This window comes from Malus domestica, chromosome 08 (genome assembly GCF_042453785.1).
Source record: "Malus domestica chromosome 08, GDT2T_hap1".
NCBI classification, from domain to species: Eukaryota; Viridiplantae; Streptophyta; class Magnoliopsida; order Rosales; family Rosaceae; genus Malus; species Malus domestica.
The window spans coordinates 7313381-7334598 of NC_091668.1; the positions used below are offsets into that span (position 1 = coordinate 7313381).

Genomic DNA, 21218 nt, shown 5'->3' on the forward strand with positions numbered 1-21218 from the left:
GAAAAACCCAAAAGTCATAAAAAAAATTTTGAAAAAAAAAATGTTCAAAGCCAAGGAAAGGAGATGCAAGTCAACAAAGTGAAGTTCAATCAATAATTTTCTTTGTTGTCATTCTTAAAGATACATGTGGGTCACTGAAGATCTGAAACCGAAAGACATTCCCCTTCCAATGGATAATTGGAATATCATTTCATACGCATCTGTAATTACCAAAGCAAAAATTAAACCCCCAACACAAGCATTAGGAAGGAGTAACGCATGTTTAGCCACTACCACGTTTAAAATGTTCCCGGATGAATCTATCTGCATGGGATGGGTACTTATCTCGGATATATGCTCGAAGACACTTCTGGTAGGAGAAGTCTATCCATACACCATCTGTTCTTATGACAAATAGGCACCTCGAGTGTCTAAATTGGGGATGCCGATCAACCTTCAGCAAGACGAGTTACAAAGAAAGTGGTTAGTTTGCATAGACAAACACAAGAATCCACATCGCATAAAATAACAGTTGATCATATATAGAAAGGAGGACTGGTTCAGAAATCAATAAGCACTTGAAATTCAATCAAATAAATAGTTGACAAATTCAATGTGAACAAATAGTCAGTTTAAGTTCTACTCAAGTAAAGATCAGACTAAAGAAGAGAAGTTTTGAGAAAGAGAGAGAGACAGATAATTTCACGTCACAGAAACAATAATAGGAAGATCTTTATTTACGGTTACATATTACACTCGTAACTGGTTTCTGAACCAACGTGCTAAGGAAAAAGTAGCCAAAGAAACAGTAGAAAAAAATTAGACCAAAATTTTACACTTTCAGCTTCCGCTATCATTGAAATGTATTGAAAAGGTATGAAATAAATAATCTGTAGAAAATAATCTAGGAAAAACACGCCCCAATAGTTAAGGATAAGTTATGAACATGCGGATCTAAAGTTCCAAACATGCACTAAAAAAGGTTAAAGTGGTCAGAAAAAAGCAAAGGCCTGTAGCTCATTAAGCTAGAGCACCTGTGACTGGCCCCCCATGGAACTTCATCTTACACAGAGGGGACAAAAATAAATTTCAGGCTCGATAAATGCTTTTCTATTCACATAATCTTTAAGAGATGCCACAAACTTCTAGTTGTGTATGTTTGTACAGCGATATTTCAATCTTTCTTCTATTACTCGGTTGCAATACAGTTAACATCTTGCATTCATCCAAGGTTTCCTATTACATAGGTTGGTGACACCAATTTCTTGTTAAATCTGTTGTACTTTTATGCGCAAACGGAAGCAAATTATAACAAAGTACCAAATATCAACGTCGTAGGCAAAAGCTAAAACAAACAATCTCAAACTAACACAAGAGATTTACGTGGTTCGGCCTACGTCCACGGGCGAAGCACTGCGAGGAATTTCACTAAACAAACGGAGATTACAAAAGAGTGTTTAAACTCTCACAACCCAAATCCCACAAATTACAAACCCTAAACCAAACGAGTAGAAAACTCAAACAAACGGAGAAGATTCTCCCAAATTGCTCTCTAACTCACAAACTCACAAATTGACTCTGACCAAATTGCAGCACGAATGAGCCACACGATATACACTAACCCTAAGGTCCTATTTATAGTGCATAGGACTTAGGTTACAATAAGAATCCTAATAGGAAGTAAATCCAAATCCTAATCAAATAGGTCATTAACAAAATCTCTCCACCAAGGAAACCAACAAAGAAGTCAAAATCCAAACCCAAATAGGACACCAAAACCAAATAAGTAACACAAACCTAATTTTTTGCATCATCCTAATTTTGAGCCGTAAAACCCAACAAAATCTTTTGGTTGTGACAAAAATTGGAATGGCCCATCAGCAATAGCATATTAAAAATAGTAAAAGACAGGAACTGTTTTGGAAAGCAATCCTTAAAGCTACAAAAGCAACAACATCGAAGAATAGCTTTTGCTCAAAAATAAGTGTCCTGGTGTTTGTTTAGACATTAGTGTTTTAGTTCAATGAGTTAAGGGTACTTGAATAATGTTGAGTTCACTGGACATTTTCCATAAGGGTTCTTCTATTTTGACTGACATTTTTACTCTTTATACTCGCCTTCCTAAAGTTTCTTTAACTTTCTCATATTATTCATCAATATTTTACAATTTCTTTCTTTTAAACTTAAAATAGATACCTCTAAAGGCAAGTGCCAAGGTTCTAAGGGAAGAAGAGGAGAAGGAAGTGGATGGGGAAGGGAGGAGGTGACAGGGAGAGAAGGGCATATAAAGATAAGGAATTGAATCAACAAGGGTAATATGATCGGTGCATAATGTTTTAAAGCAGCGATGAGTAAGGGATTGGTGCAAATAGGATGAACATTTAGGCCTCCTTATACTTCAGAACAACCATGACATTTAATTACCTGCTGCATTCCTTTCGAACATGTTCAAGTTTTAGTCTTCAATACTCAATACATTCACCACAAAAATAATACACAAACCCTAAATTCCTCTTTCTATGATTTCAGCCTTTGAAACCATCAATTCTAGTAGTGGGGTTGATTTGACAGAAATATCCTGAATTTAACAGAAATAAAGGTTGATCATATATAGAAAGGAGGACTGGTTCAGAAATCAATTCTAGTAGAGGGGTTGATTTGACAGAAACATCCTGAATTTAACAGAAATAAAGGTTGATCATATATAGAAAGGAGGACTGGTTCAGAAATCAATAACTTAAAATTTAATGTCAATAAAAAGTCATTTAATGTCAATAAAAAGTCATTTTAAGTTCTATTCAAATAAAGATCAGACTCAAGAAGAGAAGTTTTGAGATAGAGACAGATAATTTCATGTCACAGAAATACACAGAAACAATAATAGAAAGAGCTTTATCTACGGTTACATATTACACTCGTAACTCATGTTTGAACCAACATCCTAATGAAAAAGTAGCCAAAGAAACAGTAGAAAAAAATTAGGCCAAAATTTTAAGAGTTTACACTTTCAGCTTCCGCTATCATTGAATTGTATTGAAAAGGTATGAAATAAACAATCTGTGGAAAATAATTGAGGAAAAATAACCCCAATAGTCAAGGATAAGTTATGAACGTGCAGATCTAAAGTTCCAAACCCTTGCCCAATTGCTTAGGACATGCACTAAAAAGGGTTTAAAGTGGTAGGGAAAAATGCAAAGGCATGTAGCTCATTAAGCTATAGCACCTGTGACTGGTCTCCCATTGAACTTCATCTTACACAGAGGGGGAAAAGGTTAATTTCAGCCTAGATAAATGCTTTTCTACTCACATAGTCATTAAGAGATGCCATAATCTTCTTAGTCATTATGTTTGTGCAACGATACTTCAATCGTTTCTTTTATTATTCAGTTGCAACTTGCAATACAATTAAAATCTTGCATTCATCCAAGGTTTCCTATTACATAGGTTGGTAACACCAATTTCTTATTAGATCTTTTGGTTGAAACAATAACTGGAATGACGCATCAGCAATAGCATATTAAAAATAGTAAAAGACAGGCTGAAAACAAGGAGGTATGACACCATTGCACTTGATTGGTTAGAGAATCTGTTTTCAAAAACACTCCTTAACGTTAGAAGAGCAACAACATCAAAAGCTTTTGTTAAAAAATAAGCGTCCTGGTGTTTGTTAAGACATTAGTGTTTTAGTTCAAGGAGTTAAGGGTACTCTGATAATGTTGAGTTCACTGGATATTTCCTTAAGTGTGCTTATATTTAGACTGACATTTTTAATCTTTATACTTGCCTCCCTAAAGTTTGTTTAACTTTCTCATATTATTCATCAATATTTTCAATTTCTTTCTTCTTTTAAACTTAAAAAGATTAAAAATATATGCCTGTAAAGGCAAGTGCCAATGTTCTCAGGGAAGAAGAGGAGAAGGAAGTGGACAGGGAAGGGAGGAGGTAACAGGGAGAGAAGGGCATATAAAGATAAGGAATTGAATCAACGAGGGTAATATGATTGGTATCATAATGTTTTTAAGAAGCGATGAGTAAGAGATTGGTGCAAATAGGACGAACATTTAGGCCTCCTTATACTTCAGAACAACCATGATTTTTTAAATTACCCACTGCATTCCTTTCGAACATGTTCAAGTTTTAGACTTCAACACTCAATATGTTCACCACAAAATGAATACACAAACCCTAAACCCTCATTCTATGATTTCAACCTTTGAAACCATTTTTCCACTAACCCGAACCGCTCATGAAAACATCAACAGGCTTGTTTCTCTATACTACATAAACTATCATACTTAAAAGAAGGCACACATTGTGCATTCACACCAAAGGTGATTTGTGACACACAAAAGTGCGTCTTCCAAACCATCCTTCACACTTCAACAAAAAACTTGGTAGTTACTACAAATTTAAAATAGACCTTCCTAGTCAATAATTTGATGACACCCATTTCTAGTTAAAATTTTCGGCCCGCACAAAATTTGATCTGTGCATTAGTATCAATACTATATATAACAAATTCGGGGCTCAATTCCAAAAGAACGAATGCACCATTGCTCAAAAAACCATCATTTGCACCACAGCAAACATTTTGGCAATGACTAATGAGTTACTTACCCTCAATATTCTATATATTTGATTACAATCAAAACCTAAATTCTACACAAGAAATTCAATTAATAGACAATATAACAAGGCAATCTCAGACTGTAAATGGTGGAGGAAAAAAAGTTACCATGACAGAATCAATTCCGCAGCCAATTTTATCCTCCGAGTGTGGATGATGAGCAAGAAGCCTTTCCACCACAACCTTTTCATCTTCCTCCGTCAGCTGCTCACCATCCATATACCTGCAAACCACCAATACCAGTCTCATAGTTTCCACTTCACAAAGCAAAACGACGGGCCTCCACGTCGTTGTGAGCTAAGATCATAGTAACCATACCTATCAGAGTGCAGAATCTCCTTAGCCAGCAAAACGACGGGCTCGATGTCGTTTAAAATCCCCCGTTCCTTATCCTTCCACTTGCAGTAGTCAGGGTCGTCCCAGCGAGGGTACTTCGGCGGCTCCTTCACGCTCAGCACTCCTCTCAGCGCGGAACTGTCCGCCGAGGACGATAGACTATCCGGCCGAGTCGACTCGCTTGCCACGCTGCACCACGCCCTGCCGCTCGGGACCGCAAGCCCGAGGCCCAGGCGTCGGTGATGGACTCGCGTGCAGAGGAACGAAATTTTTCGCAGCAGCGCCGGATTCAGAGTCGCTATTCGCGTCGTCGTCGTCATCTCATTGTCTGAGTGGCACCAGTGTATCGTCGATCATGGTAGTGACTGTACTAGATTCGTCTGAGTCGGTGGTGATGATGACTCAGTGAGTCGCGACTGATGCGGTGGTCTTTGTGGGAATTCTGATATTTGTTTAGGTTTTTTTGGAAAATAAGTAAAATCACAGGCCCAGTATGAGGCCCAATTTGTGATGGAGATAAGTAGTGGGGCCGATGGATGTGTTGTCTGATGCCTGATGGGTCCATCACGTGTTTTGCTTTGTTTTTGTTTTCTGTTGTCTGAGGGTCCAACGAAGTGAAAATGCGTGGCCCACACTGCTGGATTTGAGTATCGTTCAAAGTTTTGAAACTTTGAACTTAACAGATAAGACAGAGATTTTGAAATCGAAACGGAGTTGAAAGTATAAATCTCACATAGTTAAGGAGTTTTGTAAGTATTTGTAAGAAGTCTAGGTACTATTTATTTTATTAATTGTATGAAAGTAGCTTTTTTTGGTAACATAGGAGGTTGAAACCGTAAAAACTAGCTCAAAGCGTTACTACGTTAATTTTAGTCTTAAAGACTCATCATATTATCAAATAATTGAGTTCCAATCAAATCAGGAGGATTTAAAAAAAAAATGGTACTCAAGATCCATATTATAGCTCAAATTAACAGGATCATCTGTCACCACGTTCTTCTTCCGCTAAACATGCACTAACTCGCATTTAGCTATATATGAATGTCAAAGCAGCTTAGTTTATGTGTTGAGCTAACAACTTGTGTGCTCTCACTCACGTCACAAAATATGTATATGATATTTAAATAATTTTAAGCCCGGTCTCTTTATCAATTAAGTTTGCAACTCACTTAATTTCGCAACAGTAGTTACAAATAATTAATCCAATCATCATCTCGATATTCTGATGATAATTATACTAAATATATACATTCACATGAATTATATTTAATTATTATCGATAATTGTAATAAATACACGCAAGTGTTTTAGTGTAGTAAATACATGCAAGTATTTTAGTCAGTATCTCCACATCGATTTCAAAACTACGACATTCATGTGTTGTATACTAATCGTCACACGTGTTCCCACAACCTCCAAGTGATGTAAGAGTGGTGCAATTGAAATGGTCGTATACGGAAGAGGCTTATCAAAGAAAAAAGTACATGGAGAGCCCCATCAAATAGGGAATTGTTATTGACACTCCAAAAATCTCATTCTACACTTCAAACTTTCTATATTTTGAAATAAAAATACACTTGTGAAGAGTGTATAATGAGATTTTTGGAGTGCCAATAACACTTCCCCATCAAATAATAAGTTAAGATTTTTAATACAAAATTTGCATTATTGGATAAAATGGGGATGATGATTATGACATATGAACAAAACCGCTACTAGAATATGAAGCTGTATTTTATGTGACAATCATTAATGGATAATGGTGGACAAATATTTGATAAACATTAATTTTGTAGAGTAGTTGTACCATCGTAATCGCAAAAAAATTATTCATGTGACGTTTAATGTGTATCGTCTAGACAATCAAACTAGAGAAAAAAATTGTGGATTATGTATGTGATGCACCTAACGTGTGAATAGTATCTAGCATTATAGAAATGTAAATTTAAGTTGAACCAGTTGATTTGTTTCACTTTCTTACCTCCAAATTTTCGTTAATCCTTATACATATAGATTAAAATATCTCAATCATATTATGGAATCCAGAACGTTGTCAAAAATAATTTGATAAAGTTTTGATATTACACATTTTATGACTTTTAATTCTCTTTCCTCAATAAATAATAGAGTCAATTTTTTTTCTTCAGTAAAACTGATATTCTACATTTAAATTTCCATTAGGGGCGTGTTATCCACACACCAATTCATTCGATCCGAATGTCGAAAATAAAAAAGATGTATGAAAAGTAAAATGGAGTATGTGGATATCACACCCTTTTTCATTATGAGGATGAAATAGGGGTCAAACTCGAAAATCATAAAATTAAAGAAAAAAAATCATAATCACAAAAATTATTCGCTACTTCCATGTGAGATTCACAATTTTCTCATTATTCGCTGCAATTGGTTGAGATTGAGAATTGCTCGAATCCTTTGAAATAAAAAAACTCCCTAATCCCAATCTGAAGCCCCAAAATTTTCGAAATGCAAAGTTTCAATCTTTGTCAAAATTCAAACCCTTTGGCAGAACACCAAAAACCAAAATAACGGGTGAAATAGGTTACTCATTAAAAATGTCAAGTTTGACTGACCAATTACTTAATAGGTTAAGTTTAAGTGACCTGTAACTTAACTGATCGGGTCAAACCTGATCAAAATTTAATAAAACCAATCCGTTTACAAATCTAGTTACAACAATTGTGAACACGATCGTATTAATTGCCAATTTTTTATTTTTAGAACTTTCGGTGTATATTGCATCGTAGTTTCTATATTTGATTTAACACCCACGGACGACGACACACCTGAATTGTCGCTATCCACACTCCTAACTTCAAATTTAGTTTTGGTTTTACTAGTCGCCCAAATCTTTAATCAAACCAATTAACAGGTTTAAACTTAAATTCAAATCAAGATCGCGGGCCCCACAAGCCAACGAGCAAAATAAGGAAAGAGTCCACACGATAATCACATGAAAGCGCCCGCTTTTGATTTTTCCTCCGGAGTGGAGATTACTATTATACCATTACCCAAACACTGAGAATAGTATCCAGAAGAAGCCAAGTGCAGCTGGATTTCAAAGTCCGCCCTCTCATACATTTCCACAGAGAGGTTGTTGCGAGAAAAATCGCTACTCTACGACGCTGTCTACGGTTAACCGCGCTGACGTGGCAGAGCTCAGCCGTTGATTTCCGGTGGTTTAGTTGATGGGCCAGTCAGCTTCGGCGGCCGCCAATTCAAGCCGCCGTGAGAGCAACAACCGCATCCATCGATCCAAGTCCAAAGCAACGGCCGCGATCTCCCCGATGGTGCAGGCCGACGAGGAAGGCTTTGAGATCGTCGACTGTGCCACCGATTTCATCTCCGATCTTCCCGACGAGTGCTTGGCCTGCATATTCTACTCCCTCGGCTCCGGCGACCGGAAACGATGCTCTCTGGTCTGCCGACGGTGGTTGAGGATCGAGGGACAGAGCCGGCACCGTCTCTCCCTCCACGCACAATCGGATCTCCTCCCTATCATCCCTTCCCTCTTCTCCCGCTTCGACGCCGTCACCAAACTCGCCCTCAAATGCGACCGTAGATGCGTGAGCGTCGGCGACGAGGCGCTTGTCCTCATTTCTCTGCGATGCCGCAACCTCACGCGCCTAAAGCTCCGCGCTTGCCGCGAGTTGACCGACGCCGGGATGATGTCGTTCGCCAAAAACTGCAAAGGGTTGAAGAAGCTGTCGTGCGGGTCGTGCACGTTCGGAGCCAAAGGAATGAACGCCGTACTCGACAATTGCTCGGCTCTGGAAGAGTTATCGGTGAAGCGGCTTCGCGGCATCACCGATGGATCCGCGGCGGAGCCGATCGGGCCCGGTGTGGCTGCCGCGTCGCTCAAAACGATTTGCCTCAAAGAGCTCTACAATGGACAGTGCTTTGGTCCTCTGATAATCGGCGCGAAGAAACTGAGGACTCTGAAGCTCTTCAGGTGCTCCGGCGATTGGGACAAGCTCCTCCAAGTGATATCTGAGCGAGTGACCTCCATGGTTGAGATCCATCTCGAAAAGCTTCAGGTTAGCGACGTAGGCCTCACCGCCATCTCCAATTGCTTGGATCTGGAGATTCTGCACCTGGTCAAGACCCCTGAGTGCACCAATGTAGGATTGGTTTCCGTCGCCGAACGCTGCAAGCTGCTAAGGAAGCTTCACATTGACGGATGGAAGGCTAATCGAGTAGGCGACGAGGGTTTGGTCTCGGTAGCAAAGAATTGCGCTAACCTTCAGGAATTGGTGCTCATTGGTGTTAATCCAACCAAAGTGAGCTTGGAGGCATTAGCTTCGAATTGCCCCAATCTCGAAAGATTGGCATTGTGCGGAAGCGATACCGTGGGCGATGTCGAGATTTCGTGCATTGCTGTGAAATGCGTGGCGTTGAAGAAGCTCTGCATTAAGGGCTGTCCCGTCTCGGACATCGGCCTCGAAGCATTGGCCGGTGGTTGCCCTAACATGGTGAAAGTGAAGCTCAAGAAATGCAGAGGAGTAACAGCAGAGGGAGCTGATTGGTTGAGGGCGAGCAGGCCTTTATTGGCCGTGAATTTGGATACAGGTGAAACAATCCAAGAGGCCGCCATTGATACCTCCGTTGCGGCCCACGATAATTCCGTCGAGTTCCCGCCGTTGGCCATCCAACCGGCGTTTCCGGACATTGCCTCAAGCAGTGCTGGGCGGCCGACCTTTAAGTCAAGGTTAGGGCTTTTGACGGGGAGGGGTTTTGTGGCTTGCACTCTGAGAAGGTGGGCGTCGAATCGGAATAATAGTTAAGTGTTGTTCAAATTGAACCATACAGCAAAACCTCCCCTTGTTCATTGTTCACTTTTTTGCTGCATTATTTGGATTCTGACCTTTTTTTATGTACTTAATTTGATGTTTGTGTGCTGTTTATTGCCTTCTCTCAATCGAATTTTCATACTTTTTTTAATTTGCTTTTATGTTCCCATTTGATTTGTGTATAAGGTTTTGGTCTTTGTTGGGTAACATTTGGGTACAAACGATGTCGGGAGGGAAAATCGAACTTAGGGCCTTGGGTGTGACGAGTGAGTGTCTCTTGATTAACCGAGCTGGTCTGTTTGATCTTTTCTCCTTTTGTGACTAGCCGGTAAAACCCGGCTACAAGCAGTGCGTGCAAAAAAAATTAGTTTATTGGCATTTCGTCGGTCATTTGGTAGGTGTGTTGTTGGTAGCCGAACCATTACATATGCGGAAGCAAGTTGATGAGTGCTCTTGACTCAACCTGCCAAGTGCTGTTAAAATATATCCAGCAGGCGTTACATTAAACATTTGATGGGTACAAAAAGACTCATATCAATCATTCAAGTGTTCTCGGAAGACCTTCACATGATTCTCTCACAGACCGGATAAAGGAATGTAGCCGACTACAAGGTAGATTCTCTTGGATATCAGGTATGCACGTAACTTGTGTGTTACTTCACTTGTGTCATAGGTGTTGGGTTGGAAGATATTGACACATATTTATCCAAACCAAAACCAAAAATATTGTATTAGGTGAGAAAGGCCAGTTTAGGCTATTTGATTGCAACAATCTTGCCGGTTGCTTTCTGCAGCAAAGCTAATGGGGGTTTGTGTGACAAGGTTTCTTCAATGTAAGATTAATTGAAACTATACGTATGTTGAGAGTTGTCCCACATTGATTATAGCTGATAATTTCTCTAGGAAGAGCCTTTCCCGTAGCTTACGGGCAAGGACTCCCGCGCTTGACGACGACTCTCGCGTCGCCCAAACGATGAGAAATTCCTTTTCTATCCTTGAATTTGTAAACGATTCATGATTATTAACACCAGCCGTCATTAATCAAAACAAATCCAAAAGAAGTCCGGTCTAAAGCAAAAGCATATAAAACGAGTAGTGACATGTAAAGATTAAAGTGAGAATGATAAAAGGCGTCAGTGTTCACTTTGGAAAAAAAAGGTTTTTTTAGCCAAAATGATTCTTAAAATTTACGTAACACATCATTTTAGTCTTTGAGATTTGAAATCAATAAAAATGATTTTTAAAATTGTCCACCTTAATCATTTTAGTCATTCCGTGCAAAATTATGTTAAATAAAAACCAAAATAACAAATATATCCTCAATTTAATAAACAGCGAGTCAAAATGATTTGTCAAAAAGCAAGAACATTTTGGTCATTTTATTCTTATTTAATGAAAAATTTTCACAGAAAAACCAATGTGATTGATGGTAGACAAGACCAATTATATTGATTTCAAATTTCAGATAACAATTACACAAATCTCAAGGACAATTTTAGCTAAAAAGCATTGTAAAAAAGAAAAGGAGAATCTGCCATAATTTCATGTTAATCTCAAAGTTTAGCATAAAGAAAAAGAAAAAAAAAGAATACTAACAGTTTGATGGATAACGTCGTCTCCTTTCTACAAACTAATGGCTAACACCCTGTAAAAATATATATTACGAATTGGACGATGATTGCTCATTTCCTTCCTTGAGCACAATTGCAGTGTTTCGCTGACTTCCTTGCTGGAACTGTTGGTATCTTTAACTGAAGCGAACCTACCCATCTCTCGGGTTCAGTTTTCTACTCCGTTTTCTTTCCCTTCCCAGCACGCGGCTTTTGCTTTTGGTACATCAGTATCTGACTCAGGAGGGTGAAATTCGTTGCGATGCCAATCACAGAGCCCAACAGAACTAGTAGACGATTAAGGAGAAGCAAATGAACGAATACATATGTGCACATTTAGTGTCTATTTTTGGTGATGCAAACAAACACTAGTCATGATCATCTTTGATGGGGAGCTCAATTTTGTCGGTCATTTCAGGGGAACGAGAAAGAAACTAGCGGTAACTAGGTCCTGAGGGAACCCAATCAAGATGCGCGAACATGAGAACTTGCTACTTCTACACAGACTAAGACTATGAAAACAATAATATTTTTTTTGCTGAATTATATTTCAATAAAAACACAACTTATCTGACAGATATGAAAAAAGGATACCACTTTTGGGTGCTTGTTCTTGGATGCTGGTGAAAACTCTCACTGCAAAAGAACGTTAAGAACTCTGTGAGTCTGCCAATATATCAGTTATATTCTACGCCTATAGCCCTACTAATATGTCTAACATACCCATGGAACCTGCAAAATTCATTAAGTTCGTTAAGAAGCTCAGCTGCCCTGTACTTTTATTCTGCGCAAGAAATTGTTAAGTAGCATCAGAAAAATAGCTAAAACAGGTTGAGATTACCGAAAGAACTGAATATTGATATAGTAGGAGATTAAACTGGTTGCCATGCCAGAGATCGTGCAAACTCAGAATTACAACTTCGGGCAAGCAGTCAAACCATCCATGCTCACATCAACAAAGAGTACTAGACAAACGTCTAAATTAAATCCCACTTACAGAGAAGTTCGCCCATATCTGTGGGATCTTGGCACCGAGAAAGATTGCATGCTGGGATGCCTGTATCAGATTGTTTCCACATCAGTACATCTATGCATAAAGAATAATATAGATAAGAGAAAAGATTATATTTACGCATAAAAAAAGCTGAGTACGGAAATGAATACAAGGCAAGGGAAGGAAGGAAAAGTGCTTGTCATCCCAATAGTTTATAGGCTAGGGCGACTTTGAAATTGGCTACTTACATATAGAGCCTCAAAGAGAACAGGATCAATCTGGCCAGCTAATATGGTTGGTGCTACAGCACAATATCTGGAAAACCATCATATTAAGGAAGAAGTTGACCACATTTCTCCCTTACACAGAGTGAGAGATTAGGAGAAGAAAAAAAACGAAGGCTGAACTGATTCTCAAGAAAGGATACAGTAACGCTGTGATCATTGTTCTGGTACTCATAGGTCGGGAGTAATAATAGATAATGGCAATCAATATGAGAGCTGTAAAAGAGAAACATAAAACAAATTGTGTTAGATCCTGTGTGAGTGCTATAAATGAGTTCATCCTAATGCCATAAAATTGAAGTCAAAATGCCCAACAAATTTACCAAGAGTTTAGATCTATACGTGTCAAAATCATCATAAAGGTATAATCAACAAACCACAACTCTTTGTTTGCCACAAAACTAAAAGTTCAATCACATATGGCTAATCTGATAAAACTAACTATACCGTCAAAATCATGCTTCTGTACCTGTACTTTCACTCTCATATCTCTATGAAGCAATCCCCTGGTATACGTTTATTGACAGAAAAGTACAAGAAGCCTTTGACATACCTTGGATCAAAAGAAAGGCCAATTCCCCATAAGCTGAGAACGGAAGCCCTTTATGAAGGCAATATGCCAGAGCAATGGTGTAACCAACTACTTCAAGCTCAAAAGAGATAATACTAAGACCTCTGACACTTGCATTTTGCAAAATTTTTATTATCTGCAATCAAAGAACAAAAGCACCATACCGTGTACAATGTCAAAAATAAATTCAAAAGACTACATAACACGGTGCAAAGCTTCTCAACACGAGGACACAATACGGCGATGGCACATAATTATTTAATTAGCAAGAAATTCATAATCATTTTTAAACTTAAACATAAAGAGGAAGATTCTGTTCCTTCCAACAGTTTAGATCCCATAAATCGTCAATAATCAAATTTGAAGGATATGCGGGAATTAAACTACCGGTTTCGAGCCGTGGCAATTTAACAATGACTTTGAATTGAAAGAGAAAGAAAAAAATTCTATTCCTTCCAACAGTTCGGATTCCATAACACTTTATCAATAAAACTTCAAGGATCTGCGGGCATTAAACAACTGGTATCGAGTTTAAACTGTCGAAATTTAACAGCGAATTGAGTGATTGAACATAAAACACACAGCCTAGTGACTTAATGGGTCAGCAAAAAAGGCAAAAAATCTAGAAAACTCAAATATTTAGATAATTTTCTGGGAAAAGGGACTTGGGTTTTAGTTCAAAATCCAACAATTTCAAATCTTTTACCAAAAAAAATAACTAAACAAACACTAATTGAGACCATAAAATCCTTTTTTAACCCATCAATCGATGGTGCCCATATCAGAGATCTGCCTTCTGTTCTTATAAAATACAACAATTTCAACAGAGATTGTGAAACGAAAACAAAAGGTGATTGCTTTAAGTAATTAACGATGATAGGTGAAAAGCAAAGGGAGGAGAAAGAACGTGCCTGAGGGAGTTTGACGGTGGTGGAAGCGGCGACGATGGCGTAGCCGAGGAGCTTGGAAATAAGGGCAGCAAGCAATCTTTGTCGGGGAAGTGGCCGTCGCCGAGGGCCCCCAAGGCGCAGCTGAAGTCGATTCCGAGGACCTTCATCGCTGCGTCAAATCAATGGAGATCCTTTGCTGTTTTTTCACTCCTCCAAGACACGAACTTCGTAAATGTCGAAGACTGAGAGCCCAGTTACGCTATGACTTTTTGGTGCTTTCAGTATTTTTACCGACGCGCGTACGCCAACCATTTTATGATTTTTCTCAAAATCTCAATTTTGGTAATTGCATTTTATTCAATTTACAATTAGTTTTTTTTTACAAAGTTCTATATAAAAAAAAGGTTTACATTGATCTGATATCGGAAAGCAATCATGTTATCGATCTTAGTGCAGGTTTGATCTTATCAAATTTTCTTTTATTTAAAAACTAACTATTACAGAGTCCAGACACAAAGAACATTGAAAATGGAATATTGACAAGTTCTTTTTAGTTGGTACCAAGGCCGGCCCCTGAGGGTAGCCGAATTAGACGCCTAGGCCCTAGTATTATATATATATATATATAAATTTCTACAATCTAAATTCGCTAAAAATATTAAAAATTAAAACATAGGCAATTAAAAAGAATTTGTTGAAAAATTAGATTATGTAAACTTAATTAATATATTTGCATCTGAAAACGCGAGATGTGTATTATTGAAGTAATTTTTGTATATCATCATTCTTTTGATATTAATTTTTAATTATATTTGATGTAGAAATAGATTTTTTCATGTATTTAGCGATTTTTTATACATATCAATGTACAAATGATTAGAGATCAAAGAACTTTAGGGCCCCACTTTGAAGGCCGTCTAGGATCCCCAAAGTCTCAGAGCTAGTCCTGGTAGGTACAACAATATTTTAGACGGAAAATTGAGCTAAGTTAGACGATCAATCAATTACAATAATAACCTTTCAAACTTGTCATTCTGTTAGTATAAGAGAATCCGGTTAGGATCTATTGGGTTAGGTTAAGAAATAAAGGTTCTAAAGAAGAACGACACTTAGAAACTAATCACGTTACTAAGAGACAAACATACGGTTGGATGCAGGTGGGTCCCTGAAACACAAAGCTGGTGGCTCCATCGAGAAGGCTCATATTGTGGCACAAAATACTTGGCTCACTCTCATTACAGACAAATCATAAATTCATACGTGTGTATAACCTTTTATTTTGTAATTTTAATAATTTTGACATATATTCCTAAGGTTTTCAATCTCTAACGTTGTTTGAAGCCACTAATTGACCTCTCTTTTTATTAAAAAAATAAAAATGAACTCAAACGAAAGGTGTTGATTAAAATAGAAAACTCTCAATTCAAGTTTTTTTTTTTTTTTTGAACAAAAAATATTATCTACATTAAAGAAGAGTGAGTGGGCTTAGCCTCACAATGTGTTATCAATAATGTGGTTCAAATTTACCTTTAATGAGAAGTGAACCTAAGACCTCTCACTTACAAGTAAAGAGAAATAATATTAGATCGTAATATTAAGTGACTCAACTCCGAGATTTTAACATACTAATAAAATCCTAGTTTAGTGTAAAACATGTCAAAGTTTATTTTCCTAATCATTATGGCTGGCAGGTGTCATGTGATCCCATCCCAACTTGAGATTGGGCTTTTCATTTTCTGTGGGTTCATAGTTTTAATTGTTTCGGTAGGGTTTCGAAACTTGCCTACAACAAGAATTTCATGTGGTGAAATCCGAGCCAGCAACGAATTATCATACGTTTCAACTTTAAATTTTTGCCACGAATTTGTGTTTTCTCCTTTTTTTTCTTATGAATGTGCATGCCTTTTTAGACCATCTATTTTTATGAGAGAGATTTTTAAGTACCGAGTATTAAATTGATACTCTTGTTGTGACATATGTTCTTATCAATATGTGATTGTGTAAATCCTAAGTAGAGATAAAATAGGAATCCTTTGGGATCTAGAAAATCTTTCCTAATATACTTTGTATTACTTGGAGAGCAAGTTTCTCTCCTCCTAATTACTATAAATAAAGGCACAAGGACTGGGGAATTAACACACAATTCCTCAAGTCTATTCTCCAATCTCTCTTCTTCTCTTTGCCACACATCTCTGTAAAATATAGGCCACAACACGTTATCAGCACGCTCTTCACGCTGTGCTTAGAAGAATTTAAAGAGAATTTATTCGTCTACAATCAGGGGAGTATTACTTTTCAATTATTTTTAATTGATTAAATCTTGATTTTATTGAATTCATATATTGTTATTGATTCAATTTATTTTTCTTCTTATGTTGAACGTGATACAAGCTTGAAGATGAAAGCCGAAATTGAAGAAATAATTTTTCTGCATCAAACCAGTTCATTCATATCATCACGCAATCAGGTTCTTCCAAAACAACGGTTTTTAACTTGATATTTTTGAAGCCCTGATCGCATGAACATTCACCATGATGCATGACCCAACTTTACGTTTAACGTATTTTAGATTCTACATAAATTGTGTATGCCTCATAACCAAAATTGCTACAATTATGTGAATTTGATATTTTTCATGAATTGAATCTTACATATGTACATGCATTGAAACTATTATTTGCATATGCATCAAAGTAAATACGTGATTCATTGAAATATATATACAATTAAATTATTTATGAATATAATTGAATTGAAAAAAAAAAATTTGGAAACGGGAAAATTAGGGTTCTTCGAACCCATGCCTTTGCATTATGCAAAAGCCGCAAGAACCCTAGGGTTCCCTCCCCGTGACCCCAACAATACTGGGCTCACACGAGCCCACTATAGATTGCAAAGCACTGGAGCAAAACCCTTGCTCCATCTGAAAAACGCCTTCGGCATCAAACCCTAACACAAGGTGCCGCCCGAAGTCGGCCACGGCTTCAACGCCGTTATTACTGGGCAATCACACCTACAGTTGTGATTGGGACCTTGCCATTGTCGAAGACGATGGGTTTTTTTTTCTTCAGAAACCCGATGAACATCGACGGGTTCTTTGAACCCCAATCGTTCTCGGACCTCTGACGTTGAAACCAAAGTTTCCGTCTACAACTCGGGTTCCCCAGTTGAACCCCCAAGCTTTGCATTGCCATAGACCCCGAGGACAGTCGCCAGAAGCGACACCGGCGTTCCCCAGGTTCGAATCTGACACCCAGCGACGCTGGGTTGTTCTGGTTTTCTTCAACCCGAGCCCTATTGGGCTCCAGTTCCTCGGCCTGTGTGAAAAGAAAAAAAACATTTTTTTGGCCTGCCAGCAGCAGCCCAACCCATTCCCCGTGAGCCTGCAGCTCACCCGTGACCCCCCCTTAGTTATTTCTCTCCTGCCCGTGGGCCTGCAGCCCCGCCAGAGACTAAACCTAGCCCAATTTTGGGCTTAGGTCACATGGCAAGATTTATATATAGCCACTCGAGGACTTATTTTGGGCCACAAATTTTATTTGCCTAATTATTTTAGGCCCAATGGGTTATATATTTTTTCACCCACATTTTAATTTGGCCCGAAGTCCAAATAAATTAATTCAATTATAATTATAAACCTGAAGTTATATCTTTGTATATCCTTGTTGTATATTTGCTTGCATATATATATATATATATATATATGTTTGTCTGCAGATATTATGAACTTAAAATTCATACTTCCGAACCCCAAGTTTCGAAAAAGTGCCATATGAACCTGAAGTTTCTTAATGCGCAACACTCATGTTGAGACCCGAAGTTCTCCATGCTTAAATCCGTTTAAACCAAACCATGTCTTAGAACCTGAATGTTCTAAATTTGTTGTTTATGGAAATTTTATTTCCTAAAACACCAATCACATTCTTGTTTCCTCAATTCAGCGTATTGTCGAACCGTAACAAGTTCGATTTCACTGATTTGGAAGTTTCGAATAGTAAACTACTGTATGTGGATACAAGACGTGAATAAGCATCAGCCATGATCCTTATTCGAAGAATTATGCCTGAAGCATATCCAATGGAAGTACCTCCCTGCTGAGGACTCCATGACTCTTCAAATCCGTTATGGACTGTTTCAAATCATGCAAAGATGAATTTTTGCCTGAAGCAAAACATGATTGAAACTGTTACGTCCATGAATAGGTACAATTCTCGTAGTCCATTTGTGAGACTCATTTTGCTCCACCTAATACATTTGGAAGAGCGAAATTTGACATGGACGACCTATTGGCCGAACCCCATTGTTTTTTTTTGTTTATTTTGTGAATAATTTATTTTGTTCTCGGATTTAAGATTAGTGTTTGGATGTCACCATTATTCTCGAATAAAAGAGTTAATTAACGAAGATTACCACATGTGACTACAATTAACTCATGCTTAGGTATGTTTTGTGGGGAATTTAGCTGTCTGGTTCTATGCTAACTTCATACCTAATCATCCCCCGACAACCTTTCAGGCTTATCCAACCTGATTGTGGGGCATGGCACTGCCCTATATTGTCCAATGGTATTAACTTTACCATAAAGGGAAGCCTTATACTCACTTCGTTCCGGAAGAACGCATTTTTGAGCTTTAAGGATATTCGAGAGTATTATTACCATATTGAAACCAATGTAGAAAAATGGAGTAAAATTCCTTGGCATATTACCATTTTGCACTTCTTACGAATATAGTTAAATGCATATTCTAGAGAAGATGGAACGCTTAACGAATGGATTACATCCATTCAAGTCCACTATGTGGCCGGCCAGAAGCCCGCGATTCCTAAGGAATTTTCGCTATGGATGTACGTTTGGGATATCTAGGATGATTCGTGATGCGCCGTTTTGGGCATCCTTTTACCAGAAGTAAAGAAATCATACCTGGACACGTATTATACCTTAGCACCCTCCATCTTTTTACAAAGGATTCAAATGGGACATTTGTGGATAGATTCAACCACCCTACGGACCATTTAAATATTCTATAGTATTGGTTGATGCTTCTACACGTTTGTCACACGTGTGGTTGTTGTCCACAAGTTGCATTCTCCACACTGGTAGCTCAGATTAACAAGCTCAGGGCTCACCACCCTGATTATCTGATCAAATTTATTTGATTGGATAAGTTGGAGAATTTACATCGACATTTACATCGAACAATTTAAATCTCGATGGATATTGCATGTCGGTTGGGTTTTTGAAAGTTGAACATCCAGTCCCATGTTCATACCCAGAACGACCCAGCAGAAGTATTCATTAAACGCCTTCAAATGATTGCGTGGTCGACTGGTCATACGTACCACAGTTCCCGACCTCTGCTTGGGGCCATGCAATATTGCAAGCAACCATGTTGGTCTGCCTGAGGCCCGTCACGACCCAACCTTATAAAGCGCGTGTTAGTTGGTTACCAGATACGAACCCGACATATCGCATCTGCGCGTCTTTGGTTGTGCGGTCTATGTGCCATTTTGCGCCGCCCTTACGTACACAAAAACAAAGGGGTCCTCAGGGAAGGATGGAAATCTATGTCGGTTATGATTCTCCTTCTAATATTCGTTACTAAATAACCTTTGACAGGCGATCTCTTTACCGCTCGTTTTGCGGATTATCACTTTTATGAGACAGTCTTCCCGTCGTTAGGGGGAGATAAGAACGTCACCGTTCCTAAAGAACAACGCGAATTATCGTGGACGTCCCCACTATGTCTCATATCGATCCCAATCTAGATCGTCAGAGTTTAACCAGACATTTCCTCTGATCTAGAAAAAGTGACGAGATCACATATACCAGCTGCAAATGTGCCTGCAAAGATGTGTACCAAATGTACTTCGGACCTTTGTCCTGAAAGTAGGAAAGCCACAATTGTGGCCGACCCTCGTACATTGACGGCTAGCCAATCAATCTATCTTATGCCAGAAGCATGGTAGATCACTCGGTTCGAGGATTCACCTCCCCAAAAAGAGGAGGAACGTGGCACGAATGAATCTGCCCCTCGATCGCTGTCTCAGACCTTTTCATCTCATGAGATTAAATCCGGATTACTCCCGAGACCTGAAGTTCTTGGTCCATTATACTAGTTTGGATGAGATATGGAATTGGAATGAGATTATCATAAATGATGTTTCATTTATATGGTACCGACATAAATGAAAAGCGACGATAACGAACCGTGTTCCGTTGATTAATATCAACGTAGAACTGATTGGTCAACTAAAAGAATCAATCTATGACGAATGAGATGAATGAAATAGTGCAATATGACGCCTTGTGGCGCAAGGTTTCTCTCATACGCCATGTGATTGATCGCAGCATTACAAACGTGGTTGTAGTATCTCTGGGATCGTGATATGAACCTACATGGAGTTTCCAAAGGACTTACATGTACTGATTCAAATAGTTCTAGACCACAAGAACATCCTCTTGATTCTCAAGCGGCCTTCACTTTACGGATGCAGAACTATCCGGGCAGATGTGGTATACCCGTCTAAGTGAATATTTGATCAGTTAGGGATATATGCCCCTGCGTGTATAAAATCCGAAATTGCTAAAGTTGAGAAAATTAACTCGCATATCGGACTATAAGATGAATGATCTTGGGAGAACTTGACATTACCTCGACCTGAAGTTTCGAGCTAGTTTTGATGGTATTCTGGTCCACCACTCAAACTAGACCCAGAAGGTGTTACGTCTGAGTATATCCTGATCATCTATATGCTAGATGCAAATGAGACCTTTACAGAGGGTATGGAGCATAAGGTTCCTTATTGGAACGTGAGGCAACCATATCTAAGTACCATTGGCGTTTGTTGTACTTAACTCAAATGCACTAGATCAGACATCTTATGTGCTGATAATCTTTTGGCATAAAGCAGCACTGCGCCTAACACGCCACCACCAAATTTGGTGTTAAAGACGTTTTTCTGTTACTACGGATTTGGGCTTATTCCCTATGCATCTCAGAATAGATCACACCCCCTTGATCTTCGGAATGATGCCTACCTTGTGGGATTCGCTGAATCAGACCATTTATCTGACCGCACAAGGTACGTTCCCGCATGGTTATGTCTTTACCATTAAGG

At 38.5% G+C, this 21218-nt stretch overlaps 2 protein-coding genes and 1 pseudogene across 2 annotated transcripts; 1 reads left to right on the plus strand and 2 right to left on the minus strand.

Moving 5' to 3' along the window:
• Window positions 1-64: 64 nt before the first annotated feature.
• LOC103441084 (protein DCL homolog, chloroplastic-like) lies at window positions 65-5393 on the minus strand. Its single transcript, XM_008379778.4, has 3 exons — window positions 4925-5393; window positions 4715-4829; window positions 65-433 (listed from the first exon to the last, which is right to left on the minus strand). The coding sequence occupies exons 1-3, from the start codon at window positions 5260-5262 to the stop codon at window positions 263-265; spliced, it is 624 nt and encodes a 207-aa protein (XP_008378000.3). The 5' UTR covers window positions 5263-5393; the 3' UTR covers window positions 65-262.
• Window positions 5394-7779: 2386 nt separating this feature from the next.
• LOC103441083 (F-box protein At1g47056-like) lies at window positions 7780-9901 on the plus strand. Its single transcript, XM_029106853.2, has one exon. The coding sequence runs from the start codon at window positions 8149-8151 to the stop codon at window positions 9742-9744; it is 1596 nt and encodes a 531-aa protein (XP_028962686.2). The 5' UTR covers window positions 7780-8148; the 3' UTR covers window positions 9745-9901.
• Window positions 9902-11259: 1358 nt separating this feature from the next.
• Window positions 11260-14355, minus strand: LOC139197960 (mannose-P-dolichol utilization defect 1 protein homolog 2-like; annotated as a pseudogene).
• Window positions 14356-21218: the final 6863 nt, after the last annotated feature.

What these genes read in the sequence shown, in the direction of transcription:
- LOC103441083 (XM_029106853.2), top strand. Translation starts at nt 8,149, where the DNA reads ATGGGCCAGTCAGCTTCGGCGGCCGCCAATTCAAGCCGCCGTGAGAGC.
- LOC103441084 (XM_008379778.4), bottom strand. Translation starts at nt 5,262, where the DNA reads ATGACGACGACGACGCGAATAGCGACTCTGAATCCGGCGCTGCTGCGA. An exon ending in GAGATTCTGCACTCTGATAG is followed by an intron (nt 4,830 to 4,924) that starts GTATGGTTACTA and finishes GGTGGTTTGCAG; the next exon opens with GTATATGGATGGTGAGCAGC. An exon ending in GCGGAATTGATTCTGTCATG is followed by an intron (nt 434 to 4,714) that starts GTAACTTTTTTT and finishes GTCTTGCTGAAG; the next exon opens with GTTGATCGGCATCCCCAATT.